Source organism: Microcebus murinus, chromosome 2 (assembly GCF_040939455.1).
Source record: "Microcebus murinus isolate Inina chromosome 2, M.murinus_Inina_mat1.0, whole genome shotgun sequence".
NCBI lineage: Eukaryota > Metazoa > Chordata > Mammalia > Primates > Cheirogaleidae > Microcebus > Microcebus murinus.
In genome coordinates, this window is record NC_134105.1 from 41,125,352 (window position 1) to 41,148,409 (window position 23,058).

The window sequence follows — 23,058 nt, forward strand, 5'->3', positions numbered from 1 at the left end:
TTACATACACATACACACATATATGCTTAGTCTCATGTAAACATACTGTAGACCAAGGTCCAAAAGGTTTGAAAGCCACAGTTCCAAGGGTAGAACCATTCTCTCTGAAGAAAGAACACCATGCAGGGGGAAAAACCAGGACAAGATGGTAGACACATTCAGGAAGAATAAGGGATGTGGATCTTAGGCTTTTCCTGGGTGTACTACACTTCTACTGCCCTGCGATCAGACCTGGTTCAAGTTCCAGCTCTGCAACCTACTTGTCTTGTGTGTGAGACCCCAGGTAAGTCACTGCAATACTGAGCTCGTTCATCTGTAAAAAAGGGCTAACGTACCTCCATCTTGCTTACTTCACAAGACAGTCTTAAGGATCAAGTAAAATAATGATATGCAATCATCGTAGACTAAAAGCATTATACTGTTACTATTATTTTATTTTAAACTACACTGCCAGAGTGATAAAAGACAAACTGTTATGAGCATCAACAATATACCCAAATCATGGTTACCCTATTGTGTGGTTAAATAAGGCATATATTAGGAAGCTGTGGGGAAATACTAGGAAATTATTTCCTTAGAGAAAGGTAGCTGGGAGAGTACAAATAACAACACTAACCATATGGACATAAATGTCTCAAGTAATATACATGAGAAAGTATTCAAAAAGTACTTAAAATAAAATAAAAAATCACTGGTTTTGATGGGTGAGACTTTCTAAAGGGTAAAATGAATTGAATTTTGAAGAATGGAACAGTGAAGCATGTCTTTTCTTCATATCTTAAATGGCTTCCCAATACCAAAAGATACAGCATCCATTATCCTTTTGGCCTAGTCCAACACCCTCCTCCAGAAAGCCTACTGCAGCCCCCAGCTGCTATCTCTAAATGTCGCCAGCAGTCAGTGTTTATAGTTCTCATGGGACACTTAACTAATATTCTAAGGTGGTATAAAAGTATCACCCAACATGAAGCTAGGAACGGAAGCCTACTGCAAAGCAGGAAACATATGCTTTATTTTTTGTCTATCTTTAGACCTGCTAGTGAAAAGTAAGCATCCAGCCTGGTGAGGGGCATCCACTGGCCTCAGCTCTTGAGCCTCTGGCCAATACAGCACATATGTGTGTGGGTAATTTAATTATAGGACACTTTCAGTAGGTACAAATTATGTAAGGATTCATACTTTTATCACTGGACACAACTCCAATATCTTAAATAATTTGTTTAATACCAGAGGCATATCCTATAGGTTTAGTATATTTTCATTTTCTGTTTCTATAAAATTTGTTTCTATAAAATTTTTATAAGCAAATTAAAAGTTTTCTCTTCTTATTCTCTTTTAGATAGTAATTTCCTGAGTGTGATAGTAGTATCATTATTTTCACTTTCAACGTGTCTGTCACTCAATAAATATGATATATTAAGAAACAAACAGGCCGGGTGCGGTGGCTCACGCCTGTAATCCTAGCACTCTGGAAGGCCGAGGCGGGCGGATTGCTCGAGGTCAGGAGTTCGAAAACAGCCTGAGCAAGAGCGAGACCCCATCTCTACTATAAATAGAAAGAAATTAATTGGCCAACTAATATATATATATATATATATATATATATATAAAAAATTAGCCGGGCATGGTGGCACATGCCTGTAGTCCCAGCTACTTGGGAGGCTGAGGCAGGAGGAATGCTTAAGTCCAGGATTTGAGGTTGCTATGAGCTAGGCTGATGCCATGGCACTCACTCTAGCCTGGGCAACAAAGTGAGACTCTGTCTCAAAAAAAAAAAAAAGAAACAAACAAAAAAACTAGGGGTGTGGAGGGGGAAGATGGGAAGGGATGACCTCTACCTCCACCCAACCCACAGACTGCTTACCTCCTGCAGCGTCAACAGAGTATTAAGGATAGCTGGCAGTGTAGTCTGAACAACTCCAAATCTGTCTTCTGTAAATGATGCTGCCACTAAGTGAGACAGACCTCAAGGGGAAAGAAAAAAAAAGTTAAAAATGAATCAAAATCAGGCAAATCTATTTGCAATGCATCTATTTGAGGAAGGATTAATGTTCTGAATATTAGAAAAAAACTACAAATAAAGAGGGGACAATAAATGCAAAAATATGCAAAAGATGAGAATAAGCACAGAAAAGGTACTCAACTTCATTTGTCATAAATAAAATGACAGTATCCCTGGCTTTACATTCTATTATGAAGAATATTATCTTTTAAATAATATTGTGTTGGGTAGTGGTAAGTGCTAGAATGAAAAGCATGGTAAGGGAGTGGAATGAGTTTTGAGGAGGATACTTTTCAGAGGATGGTCAGGAAAGGATTCTCTGAGTACCATTTAAGCACTGAGAAGGCAGTATCTATAAGATGAAAAAAAAAACAGTTCTTTAACAACTAAGTTTTAATATTTAGTATAAGTTAACATTTGTTGCATTTTGTTGTTGTTGTTAGAATAGAGAAAGATAGTGAAAAAAAAATCCCAGGCTCAATTTCCTTATTTATTTACAAAAAAAATTTTGCCCAAATCAGAGTATACCCAAATATCTTTTAGAAATGATTTATTATAGGCCAGGCACAGTAGCTCATGCCTGTAATCCTAGCACACTGGGAGGCTGAGGCAGGAGGATCACTTGAGGTCAGGAGTTTGAGAGCAGCCTGAGCAAAAGCGAGACCCTATCTCTACAAAAAATAGAAAAAATTAGCCGAGCATGGTGGTGTGTGCCTGTAGTCCCAGCTACTAGGAAGGCTGAGGCAGGAGGATTGGTTGAGCCCAGGAGTTGGAGGCTGCAATGAGTTATGATGATGCCACTACACTCTACCCAGGGCAACAGACAGAGATCCTGTCTCAAAAAAAAAAAAAAGATTTATATAAAACAGAGATACATAAAATGTATCTGAAAATACATTAAGATCAAAGATTAAGATCAAAGCCCAGAATTGATCTTTTGTGGATTATACTTTAACATTTAACTAATAATAAAATCCTAGTTACAGTTCAGAGATTGCTTACCTTCTAATGCCCAAATATGCATTTGGGCATCTGAAAAAACAGCCTGAATGGAGGCCTCTGGGTGCTATAAATAAAACAAAAACACTTAAGTAAGTTACCCTGAGTAAAAACTCTATTATTTCATCTAATCAAATATGTAGGCTATAACAAAAAAAAAACCTGACAGCTGCCACTCAAGAATTAAAATCTGAAATAAATTCTTATATTTAACTTGGTCACTCTTGATTTAATACAATAAAGCATTCTGCCATCAACTTACTGTGTGATCCTCTCCAAGTCTCTAAATCTCTATGTGCCTCAGTTTCTCATTTAAAATAAGAGTTACACATGCTCAACTCACCTCAAGGGACTAATATAGAGATCACTTAAGAGAATGGTTATAAAAGCTCTTTTTAAAACAAGAGAACTGCCCAAATACTTATTAGTTCTTTTAAATTATCTCCCCCCAATCCTACTCCAAAGAAAAATCACCAAAACTTTAATAAGCCACTGTGGAATAGTATGGAACAACAATTGCCCATTTAAACAAATTCTGGCTTTGGTTCTGCACCCAATGAAGCCTAGTAAGTACAACATAATCAGCTTATTAAGTTACATTTCTCAATATCTCAACATCAAATAGCAGTGTCTACAACTCCTTATCATACAATAGATCCACTTGCAAAATTGAATCACAAGTAGCCATTTACTTCCAAGGAAACAAGGAGACCCTGGTCAGCATCTGCTTTGTGCCCTCAAACTAGCTACTTTGGCCCCTCTGAGCCTCAGGATTCCTTATCTGTAAAATGAGAACAAAAAGACATATCTCACAGGAATGCTGTTAGAATTGAATGAGGGAACTTAAGTGAAAAGAGAATATGGCACACATAAGACATTTAAATTCTCTTTCTCTCTTTCTGAAACTAACCACTGAAGTAAAACTCAGACAACCACTCTTCCTCTTGGTGGAAGACAAGACACCTTCCTCTAATAGGTGACCCAAGGTATTAATAGATTACTTTCTGGTAAAGGTAATTGCTAGTTGGATAGATCTTCCCTTCCACCATAGTGAAAAAATAGTTTCAAGAACTTGAAATGACTCCGTTATGTGTGTCTATCAGGGTTGCCCAGATCTCTTTCCCCCCAGAGTATGACTCCCAAACAAGAAAAATGAGCAATGGATGCCAATGCAAACTTTCACTTGAAGGCATTAATTGAATGAATGCAATATTAGCTAATACTGCAATACCTACAGAGAGAGGCTAGATTTAAAAAGGAAAAAAAATTTTTTTTCTACACCACATGGGCAAAGGTTTTGCTCATCAAAGGATTAATTAACAAATAACAGTTGTAGCCAGTGAAAACAGGAATGAATCTTTAGCTTCTGCAACTGAGATTTGCTCTCCTGTGGCAGCTGGAACAGCTGATGGACATGTTGGAAAGTCATTTCGTGTGTGACCTGAATTACAACTTTTTATCCATCACAAATTTAACATCTGCGATCTCTCTTGTGAACACCAAATTGGTCACAAAGATGTTAGCAGGACAATGAGCCATGAAGCATCAGATAGTCATGGATTTGCTCACTTTGCAAAGATCCTGGCAGCAGGAAGGGTTCCACGTCGCATAACAGCACAAAGCTGCTGACAGCCAAGAGTCTCAGGAGTCAACTAGAGGGTCAAGCTTCAGAAGCCAGTGACGTGAAATGTGTGTCTAGGGAAACTATTGTTAAAATGGAGGTTCAGTGAAGCACTATGCAAAGCTTCCTGGCTTGCTAGGATTAATCTGTAAAATATTTATAAGTCAGATGCTCTCTGCTACTTTATTCTACATTTCACTTACCCTCTCCCCATACCCAATGCATATTCTTACCTTACTGAAAAAATACATTATCAGCACCCGTTTTGACAAGAAATTCTTAATCTGAGTTGGAAAAAAGGAAGAGTTAACTTTTAACATTTACATTTTAAATTCTATTCAAATATAATATTACACACTTCCAGGTTTTTCCTGGCACTAACTTGAATGAAAAACTGATCTTGTGGAGAAAGAATAACCTACAATAAACCACGTAAATACGTTTGTACTACAAATAGATAAGCAAGATGGGCCATCTAACCTAAACTGTATTCCCATGTACACACATTTAACCTCCTAATTAGAGCCCTGCCATAATAAAAGGAATTCTAAGTGGTTTTGGTGGTATTTTCTAAGACCATATTCTTTCTCAATTCTCTAATTGCCCTTTAACCTCTTAATACCAAAAAAAAAGAAGAAGAAGAAGAATGCATTTCCTGCACAGGAAAAGAAAATCCAAGACATGAAATAGTTTTCTACTAGTTGACATTTACAGGGAAAAAAATTTCTTAGTAGTATATCAAGCTGAAAGCTAACACAACTGTCTTGAAAGTGAATTCACTACCACCATACTCTCACCCAAAGGCAACACAACTAGTCAGAGGGATGTAGTAGCCATGTGTCCAACTGCTGCACAAAAAGCGACATGGCAGAACTTATGGTAGGTAGAGCCATATAGGATCCTGAAGTTTGTAAAATGCCTTTAACAATTCTCTACTAATTGATCATTCCATCAGCAAACATGTTATAATTTCTCCCATCTTAAAAAATAAAACCATTCCTTGACCCCTCAACTCCCCACAGCTATTGCTCCATTTCTCTGACCCACTTATAGCAAAACTCCTTGACATATGTGACTTTTCTTACAGTCTCAAGTTCTCTCCTAAACTTTCCTGTAACCAACCCAACCAGGCTTTTGTCCCCACTATTCCGCCCAACACCTCTTAGTGACCTCTACATTTCTAGTTCAATAATTAATTCTTAGTTTGCATCCCATGCTACCTATCAGCAGCATCTGACACTCCCTCCTTCTCCTTGAATCACTTTCTTTTCTTGGTTCTCTACTCAGTTCAATGGCCACTCCTCGGTTTCCTTTGCTATTTCTCATCTCCCAGACCTTTAGTCACTGGAGGGCCCCAGTTCTTGGATCTCTCTTCTGATCTATACTCATCAAGGGTTTGCATGGAGTATCATGGCTTTAAATACTTCCTATACTCGATGACTTCCAAATTTACATTTCTAACCCAGATACATGTCTCATTTCTTACTCAGTATTTTTACTTGGTTGTCTAATAGGTATCTTAAAGTTGGCAAGTCTAAAATCAAACTCCTGATTGGCCCACCTCACTTCTATCTAATCTCCTCCTCCAGAATCATCAGTAAATTGAAACTCAATAAATTGCAACTATATTACTCCAGATACTTGGGCCAAAAACGTTAGAGTCAATATTGACTCTTTCGGCCGGGCGCTGTGGCTCACGCCTGTAATCCTAGCTCTTGGGAGGCCGAGGCGGGCGGATTGCTCAAGGTCAGGAGTTCAAAACCAGCCTGAGCAAGAGCGAGACCCCGTCTCTACTATAAATAGAAAGAAATTAATTGGCCAACTGATATATATATATAAAAAATTAGCCGGGCATAGTGGCGCATGCCTGTAGTCCCAGCTACTCGGGAGGCTGAGGCAGAAGGATCACTCTAGCCCAGGAGTGTGAGGTTGCTGTGAGCTAGGCTGACGCCACGGCACTCACTCTAGCCTGGGCAACAAAGCGAGACTCTGTCTCAAAAAAAAAAAAAAAAAAAAAAAAATATTGACTCTTTCTCTTATAAACCAAAACCAAACCATAAGCTAACCCTATTACATATTTTAAAATGCGCATCCAGACTTTGACCACATCTTACAACCCCCACCACAAATTCTGGTCACAGATACCACCATCTCCCACTAGATTATTGCAACAGCTTTACACTGTCTCTCTGTTTCTGCTCCTGCCCTCTGAGAGTCTAGTCTCAACACAGCACTTTGAAGATGTAAGTTACTCTTGTGGGCAAAATCACATTGGCTTTCCATCTCACTCAGGGAAAAGCCAGTCTTTATCATAGCTAATGGGCCCAGTGAGCCCTGGATGCCTGTTAGCCCTGTGACTTCATCACCACCCCCCATTCTGCTCCAGCCACACTGACATCCACGTTGTTCCTCACACCAGGCAAGCACAAAACCGGCCCAGGGTCTTTGCATTCTGCTGCTCCCTGTCCTCCCTTCAGGTCTCTCATCATCACCTTATCAGTGAGACTTTCCCTGATCACTCCACATAAAATGGTACTCCCTCCCCAGGGACTCTTGTCTCTCTCACCTGCTCTATTTTTCTAGATAACACTTATGATATAGTGAATTTCTTCCCTTTTAATCATATTTTTCATATTTTGAACATGACCTACCAGGATGCATCTTACAGGTAAGAGCATGTCATAGTTTAAAGCAACTTTTTTCTTAATAGCATATAAGAGTTACAATTAATGGCATTTTATATTTCAAAGAAAAACAGTATAACACATTTTCTTGTTCATCTATTTATCCTCTCTAGCATGTAAACACGATATGGGCACGGATTTTGTTGTTTTCCCAGTGCCTAAAACTGCATCATGCATACAAAAAGAACTCAAATATTTCTTTAATGAAAGAATTCACAGACAAAGGCACTGTATCAGGTCAAGCCTTATGAAGTTGCAATATGTATAGCTCAAAATCAGTCTAATATTGGCAATCTCACATGAGTCAATTTAATACAAAAAGCATCAAAAAAAAGTCATATTTATTCCTAATGACTTCCTAGGTGTGAGATCCTTAAAGCTCTCAATGTTACATAAATCCAATAACCACATCACCCTACCTGTTCACGTTTATTCTGAATCCATGAATATATCACACTGGGTTGTCTCACGATCTTACCCTCAGCACTAATAGAGGTAGATGGAGAAGGATTAGAAAATTCACTCATTTGCTGACCTATTTAAACAAAACAAAACAGTAAGGTGAGAATTAGGCTGTCTGATCCTATGCAACTATAACATTTCAAATTTTAGAAAATAAATAATCCTCACCAGGCGCGGATGTCCACAATCTTGGCCCCCTTCTTATTAGCTGAGGATTTTGTGGTGACCCATAGGAGGTGTTTACATCAAAAATTCCTGCCATCCGGTTCACTACACTAGAGCCAAATGGGGTCCCAAGGGGACTTGTAACATCAGGTGTACATAATTTTGAAGAAAATAACGATGTTTTAACTAACGGTGGCATGGAAGGCCGAGGCATCTGGCTGGATTTTGGTGTCTGAAAAGTAGTTTCTTCTGTAAAAGAACAGATCCAGTGCTGAAGGGGCAAACTGATCCAAGCAGGTTAGCATGAAGGTTCTCAAATTTTATACATCTCTATTTCTTGTTTAACACCTTTACCCAGGGCTCGGTAGATTATTTTCATTTTAGTTTATATTACATTCTCAAGTAAGTTGCATTTTACTACTGCAATTCAATGACCACTCAAGGAGCTTTATATATCTTTTTCTGTCAGATTAGTGCACCCTTTCTTTTCTCCCCCTCCATGAGTATCTTCACCTTCAAGGTCAGTTTCTCTAACTAAGTGAATTCATCAATTGACATTTTATTTTTAAATGACAACAACTTTAATTATTACATTAAAACATGTCCAGTTTTAGTGTATGTTCCTATTGTAACTATTATTTGGCTGAACAAAACCTATAATGTTAACATGTACAGGAAAAAGTATTAACGTTACCTCATTTTCTCAAAAGTTATTTCAAGTTAACAAGTCACACCAAAGACTAATTTGCCCAGGGTATCTATAACTCTGATCTGTAAACAGCATCTTTAAAAATCATCTTATAACTCTATCAATTTAATTATTGAGTCTATTGTACAAAAACAAAAGAATCTTTCCTGCCACTCCAGCACAAGGCACAAAGATAAAAAAATTGCATTGGGCTTCTATCTTCTTAACAAACCCACCATAAGAAATTAAACATCTCAAGTATCAAATTTTCATTACATGATTTTTTTAAAGGCTAGTAGAAATCAGAAATCTTTGAAGAATCAAATTTTTAAAATTAAGATTGGAATTTTTAAGAGTTTTGCAATTATTCCTCAAAATTAGAGGCAAATTTTGGCTGAGCAATGGGATATGAAGAAGATTTAAAAATAATGAATGCTCCATATTTGGTCAGCCCCATGATCTACCTAACCCAGGATTACTATGACCTTTCTAACATGCTAATTTGATCTAACTTGACTCTTCAAAATTCTCCAATGGCTCCATATCCCTACGGGATAAAATTAACCTTCTTCTGGTAGCATACAAGGCCTCTTTCTTTATCAAACATCATCTTACCCATTCAGAAGACTCCTTTTTGTCAGATTTCCTTTTAGCAGTTCTATTGTCTTGTCACTATTTGTATGCCTTCCACTAAAAGGTTTATATATGAATATTTTTTCATCTGTGACTCCCTGGCTTCTAGCACATTGTTTGGTATGTAGTAGGCATTCAATAAGTATTTGTTGACTAAATAAATGCTTATCTTAAAGCTGATTACATATGAAACACTCTCAAATCTTTTAAGACATCCATGAACTTATTTAAATCATTTTTCATTTATAATCTATTTGTTTTATTTGTCTCTTCCAAAATAATGACTTCAAAACCACAGATGACTTTGCTTTGACCCATATGGTGATTTTTAAAATATCAGTATTAGTTGCCAATGTTTAAAAACAGGAAGATTCAACCTCAATTTTCTTTTTTAAATTTCAGGCTTCTCTTTTTAAAAAAAGACCAGGAGGTCAGATACTAGGTCCAAATTCCCACATGGGAGCAATGCAGCAAAGCTAACCCACAGCTTCCCTCTTCAGATGAAGTCTGTGCTCTGTCTGTGTTCTCACTGTCCCTACCCAGCTAGTTTCATCCATTTTCATTAAAAGCCTGGCTCCAAAAGGCAGCTGAAAATGAAGTCCGTGTCAGCTCTACATTCACAGGCATCTTCTACTTAAGGGATGTGGTGAAATAGCACAGGCTCCTCCACTTATACTTAGTCCTCTCAGCTTTCATCTTTCCAATGAAAGATTATATCAGGTTCTCTTGAAATAACGAGTGTGAAGCCCACTCCCAAATTACTCAAGCATTTCAGTTGCTCTTCTATGGACCAGCAACTTTTTGTCTCTGGGATACTGTCACCAGAACAGCATCCAATATTATCTATAACGATTCATCTGGCTTTGTACTAGAGTAAGCTAAAGTCTCCTATTTGATGACCATCATTTTGGTAAAATTTTTAACACTACCACCACACTGAACTTAATTTTTTTTTAACTGACCAATGAATCACATACACTTACAGTGGACAATGTGATGTTTTGGACTTAATTTTTTCAATCTATAATCATACCTAGTTCTTTTTCTTGGTTCAATACCGTATTCCATATGTTGAATCAATTTGCCCTAAAAATACACACTTTAGTCTCATATAATAAGTATCCTTAGATTACTGTCTTATTTCTTAGGAAATAAAATGTAAATGCTTTCCCCTTTCTTACTAGTGGTAGGAATTACCTGGAGAAGTCATTTTCTTAGGTTCCACTAGGCAAGATGAAGACATTCTCCCATTTGTAGCAGCAGCTTCTTGGTAGAGAACCAGTTTCTGAGTCATATCATTTAAAAGATTCAAACACTCCCTTGAAATGGCTGTCCAATTGTGAGGATGTCCTCCTAAGAGGTCCAAACACATCAGCTTTTAAAATGTAGTTGATCTTACAGTTTCCTCTCAAAGTGTGTGTGTCGGGGGAATCAATGAGAAATTCTATATTATACTGTGCATCGGGGCCCACTTTTCCTAGTTAAACTACTATTTATACTCATGCCATGTAATTCATAGCAGGAGTTCAACAAATATTTGGAAGAATTAACTTTCTCAAAAGTCTATAAGCAGGGCTGGGCGCAGTGGCTCACACCTATAATCCCAGCACTCTGGGAGGCTGAGTTGGGCAGATAGTTTGAGCTCAGGAGTTCAAGACCAGCCTGAGCAAGAGCGAGACCCTGTCTCTACTAAAAATAGAAAGAAATTAATTGGACAACTAAAAATATATAGAAAAAAAAATTAGCCATGCATCGTGGCACATGCCTGTAGTCCCAGCTACTTGGGAGGCTGAGGCAAGAGAATCACTTGAGCCCAGGAGTTTGAGGTTGGTGTGAGCTAGGCTGATGCCACGGCACTCTAGCCCAGGTAACAGAGTTGAGACTCTGTCTCAAAAAAAAAAAAAAAAAAAAAAGTCTATAAGCAAAAACTTCCTATTTTACCACTTATAAAACCTCTCAAATTGGTCACTAAAACCAAAGACTAGGTTGTAGTTTGCGTGAGAAAGATAAGAGTTATTACTTCACTAGCAATACTGAACAGACTGCTAAGACTATGAACAACAAACTAAGAAAATGAATACTGGGGTGTCAGCCAGGTATGGTGGCTCACGCCTGTAATCCTAGCACTCTGGGAGGCCAAGGTGGGCAGATTGCTCAAGATCAGGAGTTCAAAACTAGCCTGAGCAAGAGCGAGACCTCGTCTCTACTATAAATAGAAAGAAATTAATTGGCCAACTAATATATATATACAAAAAATTAGCCGGGCATGGTGGCACATGCCTGTAGTCCCAGCTACTCGGAAGGCTGAGGCAGGAAGATTGCTTGAGCCCAGGAGTTTGAGGTTGCTGTGAGCTAGGGTGATGCCACGGCACTCAGTCTAGCCTGGGCAACAAAGTGAGACTCTGTCTCAAAAAAAAAAAGAATACCAGGGTGTCCAATGAGATACACCCTATGGTCCCTAGCAACCTCTAAACTGTTGTGTCTGACTCACTGTGGTTTCTTACATTTTCATATATATAACAGCCCCTATTGGTATTGTAAGAGTGACTCATTAATAATGATCATACTTTATACTTGAAGAGTTTAAACATCTGCTATCTTATTATTTAACTTAAACAACTGTGATTTCTCATGCCTTTAAAAATTCTCATTATTTTTAATTTTCTAAAATCTTTGTCTCCTAAAGTTATCATGCAAAAATGAAGCATGCTTCGTTAAGAACAGCAGAGAAGGCCGGGCGCGGTGGCTCACACCTGTAATCCTAGCACTCTGGGAGGCCGAGGCGGGCGGATTGCTCGAGATCAGGAGTTCAAAACCAGCCTGAGCAAGAGTGAGACCCCGTCTCTACTATAAATAGAAAGAAATTAATTGGCCAACTAATATATATAGAAAAAATTAGCCGGGCATGGTGGCACATGCCTGTAGTCCCAGCTACTCGGGAGGCTGAGGCAGAAGGATTGCTTGAGCCCAGGAGTTTGAGGTTGCTGTGAGCTAGGCTGATACCATAGCACTCACTCTAGCCTGGGCAACAAAGTGAGACTCTGTTTCAAAAAAAAAAAAAAAAAAAAAAAAAGAACAGCAGAGAAGTCCACTAAAAACTGGTTTCCCTATCCTGTGTGCCAAACAATCATTCCCTCTTCATTTAGGTCTCTCCCTTAAACATTTCTCCCTTTTACACATCAAAAGGAATACCACTTAACCTGCAAACACACACACACAAAATATTCCCTCAGTAGGCCTCAGGATGTTTAATACTGCTGTAACTCAGGACCACTGGGAACTGTGTAACGGTCCAATTAAATTTTAATATGCCCTAGAATGCACATTCTCTGGCAGAGCACATGCCACCTTTTTACAGCTTACTTGAATCTCTGGTAAAAATATTTAATGTATAGAGAATTCCTAAGTTAACCAAAAACTGGTAGAAAAATATTGTTATAGTTAATTTTCCATGGTATCAGCTCTGGATCTCTCATGCTACTAAAAGGAGAGTGGCTCCACTCAATTATATTTTTATATAACTGGGTTTCATTTCCATATAACATTTAACTATAGAAGGTTTATTTTACAGCCTGGGAACTGGCAAGTTTGACAAAATAATGAAGAGTTGATTAGAAAGGAGATGAAAAGCTACCCAGGTTCTGTTTCCCACCAGTGGCTGTGGCTGGACTGTGTTCCCTCTAAGAATAAGGCAGAGTACTGGCAAAGTCATAGTCTTGAACAGCGTGGCAAGGAGCAGGAGAGAAGTGTTTCTCTTACTCCAATTCTGACAACTTTATTTAAGCTACCCTACAAGACTCATATCTTCCATGGAGGAATTAGACCATCTGATTTTTTTTTTTTTTAGACAGGTCTCATTTTATTGCCTAAGCTGGTAGAGAACTCCTGGGCTCAAGAGATCCTCCCACCTCAGCCTCCTAAGTAGCTAGGTTACAGGCATGAACCACCACACCTGGCTAGACCACCTGTTTTTTAAAATTCCTTGTAGCATTAAAACTTTTAAGATTCTTAAGCTGTGATTTTTCTGCTCTAAAACTGTCAATGTACTGCATAATTCATATTAAGAGAATGAGGGAGCTGAGGGAAATAAACATTTAACTTTTCCTAGTGACATAAATCCTACCCACAGCAATGCAAACACTTAAGTTGTATAAAATTTAAGTCAATACTTCATTTAATGGGCCCTCTGAGGTGTGATAATTCATTAAATACACCTCTGTCACCACAATCTTTAAGTGGAGCACTTTTGACACACACATGCCTAAATCAGGTCTATTACTTTCAGCAATACCTGGTTGGCTAAGGCTAAAAACTTCTTGTCTTCGTGAAGGAGAATATTGAGAAAGCAACATCAGGTCCTGCAAGGCTAAATACTAAAAGGAAAAAAATACACATTATTTAAATTTGTTAACCACTACACAAAATCTTACTTACAAATTAGGCTTATCATTATATATCCACGGGAAAATTAGTTAGACTTTTTCATGAAAGAAATAATATTTCAGAACCATAACCTTCCTTTATAGATTTCCAGAATATTCCTGTCTCTACCCTCCCTACCTACTGGAGGCTCTAGCTACAAGGAACTACAGAACTCTCTGTATTATTTCCTACCTCTATGGTGGGAAACTTGAACATCACTTCCTCCTGGAACTTTCCCTGGCCTCCCTTACACAAACATAGACTCACACAGCTCTCAACCAGCACTTAACATAATGTACTGTAATTACCTCTTTATATGTCTCATCTGATTCTGCCCACCAAATTGTGAAGCCCCCAAGAACAAAGACAATGTCTTGCTGGCTATCACATCCAAAGGCAGTGCCAAGCACACAGTAAACACACAATAGCTACTGTTCTTTTTTTACTGAAAATCTTCATTTTTTTCCACTGGCAAACTTCTTTACTCATCCTTCAAGAGACCAACCCTCTGTGAAGCTTTCTTGTGTTTGCCCCTAGCAGAATAAGTTGTCTCAGTGCACTTGCCATAGTAAATTTTAGTTATTTTGGGTACCTGCACTTTCCATTAGGCCAGGTTATGTCTTACTCATCATTCTACCCCAAGCAAGTAGCAGAGATGGACACTTTTCCAATAAATAAAGATTTGGTAAGTAATCAAATGAATAACTGATATTTTTAAGTTTATCTAACAAATTAGTCATAATTGATATTTAAAGATAGTGCCTCAGTTTTCTTATTTATTTATAACTTCTCTAGAGTGTGATCAAAACTCTATTTTTTTTTCAGTCCTTTTAAAAGTACTCTACACTATAACCTTTTAACAGGATCACACATACTGTAGATCTGCTTTAAAATTTCAAATTGCAATTTGTATTGAAATGATTTATGTTCACTTGGCTTGATTTATAAACTTAATGTAACTTCTTTAAATTCTTTTGTTAATAATTTGTTTTAGGGTTATTACCTGTGTTTTTGTGGTTTTTTTGTTGTTTTTTTTGAGACAGGGTCTCACTATATTGCCCGGGCTAGTCTTGAACTCCTGGGCTTAAGCGATCCTTCCGCCTCCACCTCCAGAGTAGCTGAGACTACAGGTGTGCACCACCATGCCCAACTTAGTGATTCATATTTCAAGAGAGTTCACTAAATGTCTACACCTTACCAAGCACTACCTTTGATCATAAAAGCCTACAAATACTACATGAGTAAAAAGTGATTAAAAAAGTCAAGAATGTGAAGCAGATGTTTGGTATGTAAAAAAAAATAAAATAAAATAAAAAAGTCAAGAATGTTTTATTTAGCTACCATGAATAGTTTGTGAAAAGCTAATATATTATAATAGTTGGAGAGCATTATATTTAAGCTTTGAAATATTTTATATCTTTTCTGAATATAGTATTAGCTAGCTTGTACTCATACACATACACTGCACTATGCACTTATACTTTAGTCACTTGGAATGAATGTTGAAAAAATAAACAGCATTAGCAAGTAGGTGGTTTTTGCAATGCTCATACTAGGATATTCTAGGCCCTCAAAAAACATATCTAAATACCTAGACATGCTAAATATTAAGTCCATTCTGTAAAGTAAGTTAGACATGACTGTGTAAAGATAGAAAATGCACAGTTCTGGTACCTTTATGATAAGGGGAGGATTGCTATTTAAAACTTTCGGGAGGCACTCATCTGACTCTTCTGCAAATGGTGGTTGAACAGGGAACACATGAGCCTATCAAATATAAAGACTGATTATTTTCATGATCACGTTACATTCGATAAGTAAACAGTAATTGAAATTTATTATAAAAGGAGACAGTACAACCAAATTAACATCTTTAGTGCTCCCTGTAAAAACAGGTTAAAGTTATACAATCCTAAACCCACCATTTTCAAGTGTTATTGTCCCAATTTTCTAGCTTCAAATAATAGAAATAAGTTTCAGAAACAAAGATTCTCTGAAACCACTTAAGAATACAAACCTACAGGGTAAAATGAAATAGAAACATTCATTTTCTAAGATAAACATTTGGATGATTAAAAAAAAAGTAATTCTCATTCACTTAAAAGATTTTTGTGGGAATTTTCCAGAAGATCATCTTAGTTTTCAAAATCATATCTTCAATATAAATGTTAAAACTTTCCTTCAAAAAACAAATATTTTATTGCCATATATTTTAATATTTTAATGCTAGCTATGTCAATGGCACATAAAATTTAAATTTAGGTCCATTTAGTATACATGCAGTAAAGAAATGGAGGCCTCCAGAAGAGAACTAGGCTGTAAATAAAGAACTAGGCTGTAAATAGTAGCAGTCTATTCAGTTTAATTTCTAAAAATTAAGTGAACATCAACAGATATAAAGTAAATGATGGTTATAAGTGATATGCCCCTAACAAAGTCTCAGAAGAGAGACTAAAAACCAACTTATTGAAAAGGCTTTGGGCTTAGCATGCTGATTAATGCTCTACTAAAAATCAATTTGTGCACTCCAAAACACAAAGTATTAACAAAAAACTCAATACTAACCTCTGTGGCAAAGATTTTGAAGAGTATCCATGACATGTACCAAGTCACCAGGAGAAAGACACCACATAGCCAGACATGGTAGAGTAATGAGAGATTCAAAAGGCCACTCACAGTGTCAAGAGGCCTGTGAGGCTGCCTATGAAAGCAGAAATTACTATTTAATCCTATAAGAAAAACAATCTAAGCATTTAACAAACTTGGAACTCTACACTGAGAAACTCTCCTTTTGTATCCTTACAGAGTTCTTTCCCTAATACCTTCTTGTGACATACATAAGGGAGCCATAAGGAAAGTGCAGCCCTAACTGGCACTACAGTTTCTTGTGTTCCAAATCTTCACTGCTGTTTACTACAGAGAAAGAATGAGCCAAGCCTATAAGCCTAACTACTAGAGGCTGGGTGAAAGTTTATTACTGTTGCTTTATAGTTTAATACTTAAAAACCACTAAACACGACTAGTACCTCTCTTGGACCACATTTCAGCTTTCTTCATATACCCCATAAACCACAGTTTCATAGTGGTTTAAAAGCACATGCCACTAAAATAATGATCTTTACTGTTAAAACAATGAAGAAACTCCATTAGAATGCTAAATAAAGCTAATACTGCCATCTTACCAAAACTGTGAATAGATCAATTAACAAAGTCATTATAATTCGATAACTAGCAATTGTGAAAATCAGGATTTGAACTTCTGACTCTGCCATTTCTAAGTGTTGTGATTAGGTAAATCATCAGACCTATCCTACTGTATTTCCTTATCTGTATAATAGTGGCATAATCTCTTCATTCTTCCCTTTAGGGCCATTAAAAGATTTGAAATGGCTTATGTTAGGAGTGCCTGGCACAGTGTTTGACATTCACTGGGGGAGAGGGAGGGGCAATAAATGATAATGTTATTTTTAACTTCTTAAATAAACAATTACTGAGGGCCTGACACACATGGACAGAATATCAGGCACTTGGCCATATAAACAAAACATTTTTTAAGTCAAAGTAAGATAGAATGTTATGTTAAATTTCTATCAAATATCATTATTATTTTTCATTTTCCATATGACCCAGTTTAACCTCTGGACTAACATAATAAACAACCCATGCATTTAGTTTCACATCTGGCAATTAAGCAGAAGACAAAATTTAATTTTACCTAGCAACTTTCAAAAGTGAGGAATTGAAATGTACACTGTAGAAACCATAACATCTCTCAAATACCCATATATGCCAATATTCCCACTCCCTAAAATTAGTATTAGTGAATTACAAGTATGATGCAAAAATTCTCACAGTGGAATAACCAATAATTAAAAGAACACTTAGAAAAATTGACATTTATGTAGCAAATACAGACTAAACCTTCATCTATGCAAAGCACATGGAGGATAACTAGAACAACACACTCCAGTGCCATTACTCAATTGCCACTTGTGACCATCAACTGGTCACTTGACGTTGCTCAATTTTGGTATTTTCGTGGGCAAAATTAGAATAATGCCATAGCATTGGGGTGTACCATGAGATGCTACAGAATGAATGCTTGTTGAGGAGAAAAATGAAACAGGAATGGTCCACCCAACTTATTAAGTCTACTTCCATATAGTATAAAAAAGCTGTATCTATCAAAAAATAGATTATCATTGCTCACTTTTGGGGAGAGGACCTGGGTTACTGGAGATAGAGGCAGGAATCTTTTTTCACTGTATTTTTTTTTTTTTTTTGAGACAAGGTCTTGCTCTCTAGCCCAGGCTAGAGTGCGGTAGTATTTCATAGCTCACAGAACCTTCAAATTCCTGGCCTAAGCAATCCTCCTGCCTCGGCCTCTCAAAGTACTAGGATTATAGGTATGAGCCACTGTGCCCAGCCCTGTATACCCTTTTATATACCTTTGGAATTTTAAACTACATCAACTATGTGTATTCAAAAATAAATATAATTTTTAAAAAAAATTCTAAAGGTTAAATCTAAAAAAAAAAATCTGGAAAGTAGCAAACGTGAAAAGATGGAAAGAGAGTTAAAATTAGACTTTATATATATATGTGTGTATATATAGATATATATATCTATATATACACACACACATACATACACACACACACATATCACTTACTCATCTATGTGAAGGTCCATGGCAGTGCTAATCCAAGCTTTGGGAATATGGCCTAAGGGAAAAAAAATACTAAGCTATGAACATAAAAAGTTAATGAAACAAATCTTAATCGTGCTTTACAAGATGATGTCAATGAAATAGTCATGTAGACACCAAGATCTCAGTCACTGCTAGACTGATTAGGAATGTACAGAAAAAGAAAGTAACTTTTAATACAGGCAGTCCTTGCTTTGAATGGTTTCAATATACACATATTTCAGTTACCATGGTTTAGTTAAAAAATACCAGTCCTCCACAGTTCAAATTTCAACAATTGGGGTATATTAACTAAAAGCAATTAAATACAGCACTTCTAACTTCTCAGTACACAAATCAATATGTAGATAACGGGCATGTGCAACATGGAGTGTGTGACCAATCCCACCACTTCTTTCAAAGTCTGTTGGTGACTGGTCACTTACATCTGTTACTCATTTCAGACATAAACAGCAAAGCATGTAGTCATGTTGCCTCTTTATCTATCACGGTATATCCACGTGACACTTTACAAAAATAAATAGCTGAAAGAGGAAACTGGCCAAAGAAGACCAAAATGCAGCAAAGAAATGAAAAGTGATAACACTGGAAATGAAATTTGAGTGGAATATAAATGGAGTTAACAAAACAAGAGCTGACCATGAGAACGCCGACACAGCCGCTCTGTCAGCCCAAATGTACAACTCTAGGGAAATAGCCAGGCTGAGCTGACTGCAGTAGGTTAATACATTACAATGAAGTCCTAACATTAGAACGACAAGTATAAGAGCTATGTAGAAAAACAGATTATATAAACTACAGTGACAAAAATAAACAACAGGGTGACCTATATGCAATGAGATCAATTTTGTAAAATCATATCCACAGAAAAAAGTAGGATCAGAAAGAGTCTGAACCGTTATTTTTTAAGATTGGCTTCTGTTTAAATTATTATGTGTTGCTAATGAGATTAATGTTTTCAACTTGAACTGTTCATTATACTAAATAATAACCTGCATTTTTGTGCCTAAAATTCATATTAATAAATACCACAGGGTTCCCTCACCAACAGAATATTTCTATTAGATTAGTATAATTACAACTTATAAAAAGGAATGTTATTTCTACATGGAGTAATGATCAAATGATGCACATATTTTATTTTCTTTCTTTTTTCTTAAAGAATACTTTTTTTATTGTGGTAAAAAAAATAACGTAAAAGTTACCACCTTAGCCATCTTTAAGTGTACAGTACAGTAGTGCTAACTATATGCACATTGTTGTGCAACAGATCCCTAGAACGTTTTCATCTTGCAAAACAAACTCTATACCCATTGAACAACTCCTTCTCTTTCTCCCATCTCTCCAGCCCCTTGCAACCACAGCTCTACTTTCTGTTTCTAAGAGTTTGACTATTTTAGATACCTTATATAAATGGAACCATGAAGCTATTTATCTTTTTGTGACTGGGTTATTTCCATTAGCATGGTGCCCTTAAGGTTTATTCATGTTGTAGAACATGGTAAGATTTCCTTCTTTTTAAGGCTGAATAATATTTCATTATATGTATATACCACATTTCCTTTTTTTCTGAGACAGAGTCTCACTCTATGGCCCCAGTAGAGTGCCGTGGTGTGATTTTAGCTCACTGCAACTTCAAACTCCTGGGCACAAGCGATCCTCCTGCCTCAGCCTCCCAAATAGCTAGGACTATAGGCATGTGCCACCACACTCGGCTAATTTTTTTTTTATTTTTAGTAGAGATGGGGTCTTGCTCTTGCTCAGGCTGGTATCAAACTCCTGAGCTCAAGTGATCCTCCTGCCTCAGCCTGTCAGAATGCTAGGATTACAGGTCTGAGCTACCACGCCTGGCCACCACATTTTCTTTAACAGTATTTTCCCTAAACTAAATATATTCTCTTTGACAATTTAAATAATGAATCAATTGGGCTAATCCATACCTACAACTGCAAGAAATATACAAACATAACCAAGAAATACTTTGGGCCGGGCACTGTGGCTCACGCCTGTAATCCTAGCTCTTGGGAGGCCGAGGCGGTCGGATTGCTCAAGGTCAGGAGTTCAAAACCAGCCTGAGCAAGAGCGAGACCCCGTCTCTACTATAAACAGAAAGAAATTAATTGGCCAACTGATATATATATATAAAAAAAAATTAGCCGGGCATAGTGGCACATGCCTGTAGTCCCAGCTACTCGGGAGGCTGAGGCAAAAGGATCACTCGAGCCCAGGAGTTTGAGGTTGCTGTGAGCTAGGCTGACGCCACAGCACTCACTCTAGCCTGGACAACAAAGTGAGACTCTGTCTCAAAAAAAAAAAAAAAAAAAAAAAAAAAGAAATACTTTGTAACTGACATCTTCTGAGCTATGAACTAATACATCACTGTATCAAAAAACATAAATTCTTACCAAGAAAATAATACACAATGCAGAAATTTCTAATCAGGAACAGTGATTCCACACAACTATGTTTAACTAGTAAGAGCAGAGATCTCCTAAAGCGCAAGAACTTGTATTGCTGTGGAAAAATAAAGCAGAATCAAATGACACATCCAAATCAAATGACACATTCCACATCATTCTAAAGCAGGCACTTAACTATAACAGCCAGCATATAAAGCATAATTGTACCAGAAGACAAAGGTTATTCCAGAGGCAAAAAAATCAACTATTTCTGATGTTAAAATATTTAATATTTATATAACATCTCACTGATATAAGATCAGAAATAAGAAAATTAACAATATCAATAAATCCATATTTGATACTAAGGCCTATGGAGATGGAGAAAGTACAAAAAACACAGTAATAATAATAATAATAGCAGCTAACATTCTCTGGGAGTTTAGCACGTACCAGGCACTGTTCTAAGCACCTTACATGCATTAATTCATTTAAACCTCACAAGAACCCTAATAAGGAAGTTCTGTTATTATCCCTATCTTACAAATGAAGAAACCAAGACACAGAGGTTAAATAACTTAACCAATGTTACAAGCTAGCAAAAAATTTTAGGTACAAATCTAGGCAGATTCAGAGCCTGCAATCTTAAAGACAGTGCATACTGCCTTTACACTAAATTTTTTTAAATGCTGTTTGCAGAAAGATAGGAGGCAGTAAAGAAGACACTGGCCTAGGGAACGAATGAGAAGGTATGAGTTCTAGCAATCCCTCTTTCTGTACATCCCCGAGCAAGTCATGTCTCCTCTCTAATTATCTGTGAGATAAGAAGGCTAAGCCAGCTAAATAGTTCCTCAGTAGGAATCTGCCAATTCTAAAGATCTAAGAGAAAGGAATCAAATAAGAAAAAATACCAATTTCTTGAGAAAACTACATTTCCTCTGAAACAAGGATTGTCTGCCCCTCTCTCCTTCCCATTCCCTACCCCCAAAATGCCAGTGGAAAAAACATGATAAATTATATAGGAAAGAATCTAAGGAAACCTAATGAACAAAAGATGAACTTCCCAAATTCTGGTCATCTTTTGTGCTTATAATAGTACCGATCCTTTTAAAAGGAATTTCACAAGCTAAAGAACAAAGAATTATAGTATTAGGAAGTTATGTCTCCACACCTGGTCTACAGATTCCTACAGTCTCTTACAAAAAGCAGCCCATATAAATACTTCATCACTAACCAATTATATTGGTTTATTCAAATATTTTCAAAGTGTAAGATATGGAATTGTATTGCTCCATGCAGCCACAGGGTGCTATCACCACCACACACTGTCCCCAGTAAAAGGGCATAAAGTTCCTATACTATTCCTACTGTAGCTCTGATCTCAACCATTACTCACAAGGGCACAGAGGGACTAGAAAAAGAGGTAGACATTTCACTAGATATGCCGAGAATATCTAATTTCCCCTTCTCTTGCTCCGTTTTTCAATTCCCTGTAGGATTTCTTCTGTGATTTGGCTATGAGCTCCCCTTCACTATTTACTATGCACCAGGCACTATGCTAAACGCTCTATAAATCTCATTTAATACTTTCAACAGTCTTGTTGGCATAGAGTTTGCCAAGCCCTGCCTTGATGTCCATTTCTTTGTGCCCTACTCCATACTAATATTCTGCTATTCCCTATGGGTCTGTCATTAAGAATTGATAAGGGCAATTTGATCAGGTGTGGTGGCTCATGCCTGGAATCCCAGCACTCTGTTGGCCAAGATGGGAGGATCAAGCAGGAAGATCACTTGAGGCCAGGAGTTTGAGACCAGCCTGGGCAAAATGGTGAGACCCTGTCTCTACAAAAAAAAAAGATTAATCGTGCACCTATAGTTCTAGCTACTTGGGAGGCTGAGGCAGGAGGAAGGCTTGAGCCCAGGAGTTTGAAGTTACAGTCAGCTATGATTACGCCACTGCATTCCAGCCTAGGCAACAAAGCAAGACTCTGTCTCTTAAAAAAAAAAAAAAAAAAAAAAAAAAAAAAAAAAAAATTTGTTAAGGGCAATGGAACTGGTTTTCGTAGTATAGTTTAAAGGGAAAAAACAAATAGGCTAATGGCAAATTAGTTAAAATTAGGACTTTTTAAAAAGACCTAATTTTTCATAGGTTACATGAAAAAAGTAGTTACTGAATAATATGTATAACATAAAACTACTTATATAAACCCCACCCCACAAAATATTATGTTATAGGTACATCTATATGTAAATGTATAGTAAAGGGACTGAAGAA

General features: G+C 37.0%; 1 protein-coding gene across 1 annotated transcript in view; it reads right to left on the minus strand.

Moving 5' to 3' along the window:
* Nucleotides 1-23,058, minus strand: part of NDC1 (NDC1 transmembrane nucleoporin) — a 52,632-nt gene that overhangs the window by 19,331 nt on the left and 10,243 nt on the right. The window contains exons 6-16 of the mRNA XM_012776307.3: nucleotides 20,790-20,898; nucleotides 18,349-18,400; nucleotides 16,242-16,377; nucleotides 15,351-15,443; nucleotides 13,546-13,627; nucleotides 10,452-10,607; nucleotides 7,937-8,182; nucleotides 7,726-7,841; nucleotides 4,856-4,906; nucleotides 3,005-3,068; nucleotides 1,865-1,965 (exon numbers count right to left, since the gene is read on the minus strand). Of these exons, the coding sequence (XP_012631761.1) occupies nucleotides 1,865-1,965; nucleotides 3,005-3,068; nucleotides 4,856-4,906; nucleotides 7,726-7,841; nucleotides 7,937-8,182; nucleotides 10,452-10,607; nucleotides 13,546-13,627; nucleotides 15,351-15,443; nucleotides 16,242-16,377; nucleotides 18,349-18,400; nucleotides 20,790-20,898 (1,206 nt within the window). The remainder of the gene's footprint in view (nucleotides 1-1,864; nucleotides 1,966-3,004; nucleotides 3,069-4,855; nucleotides 4,907-7,725; nucleotides 7,842-7,936; nucleotides 8,183-10,451; nucleotides 10,608-13,545; nucleotides 13,628-15,350; nucleotides 15,444-16,241; nucleotides 16,378-18,348; nucleotides 18,401-20,789; nucleotides 20,899-23,058) is intronic.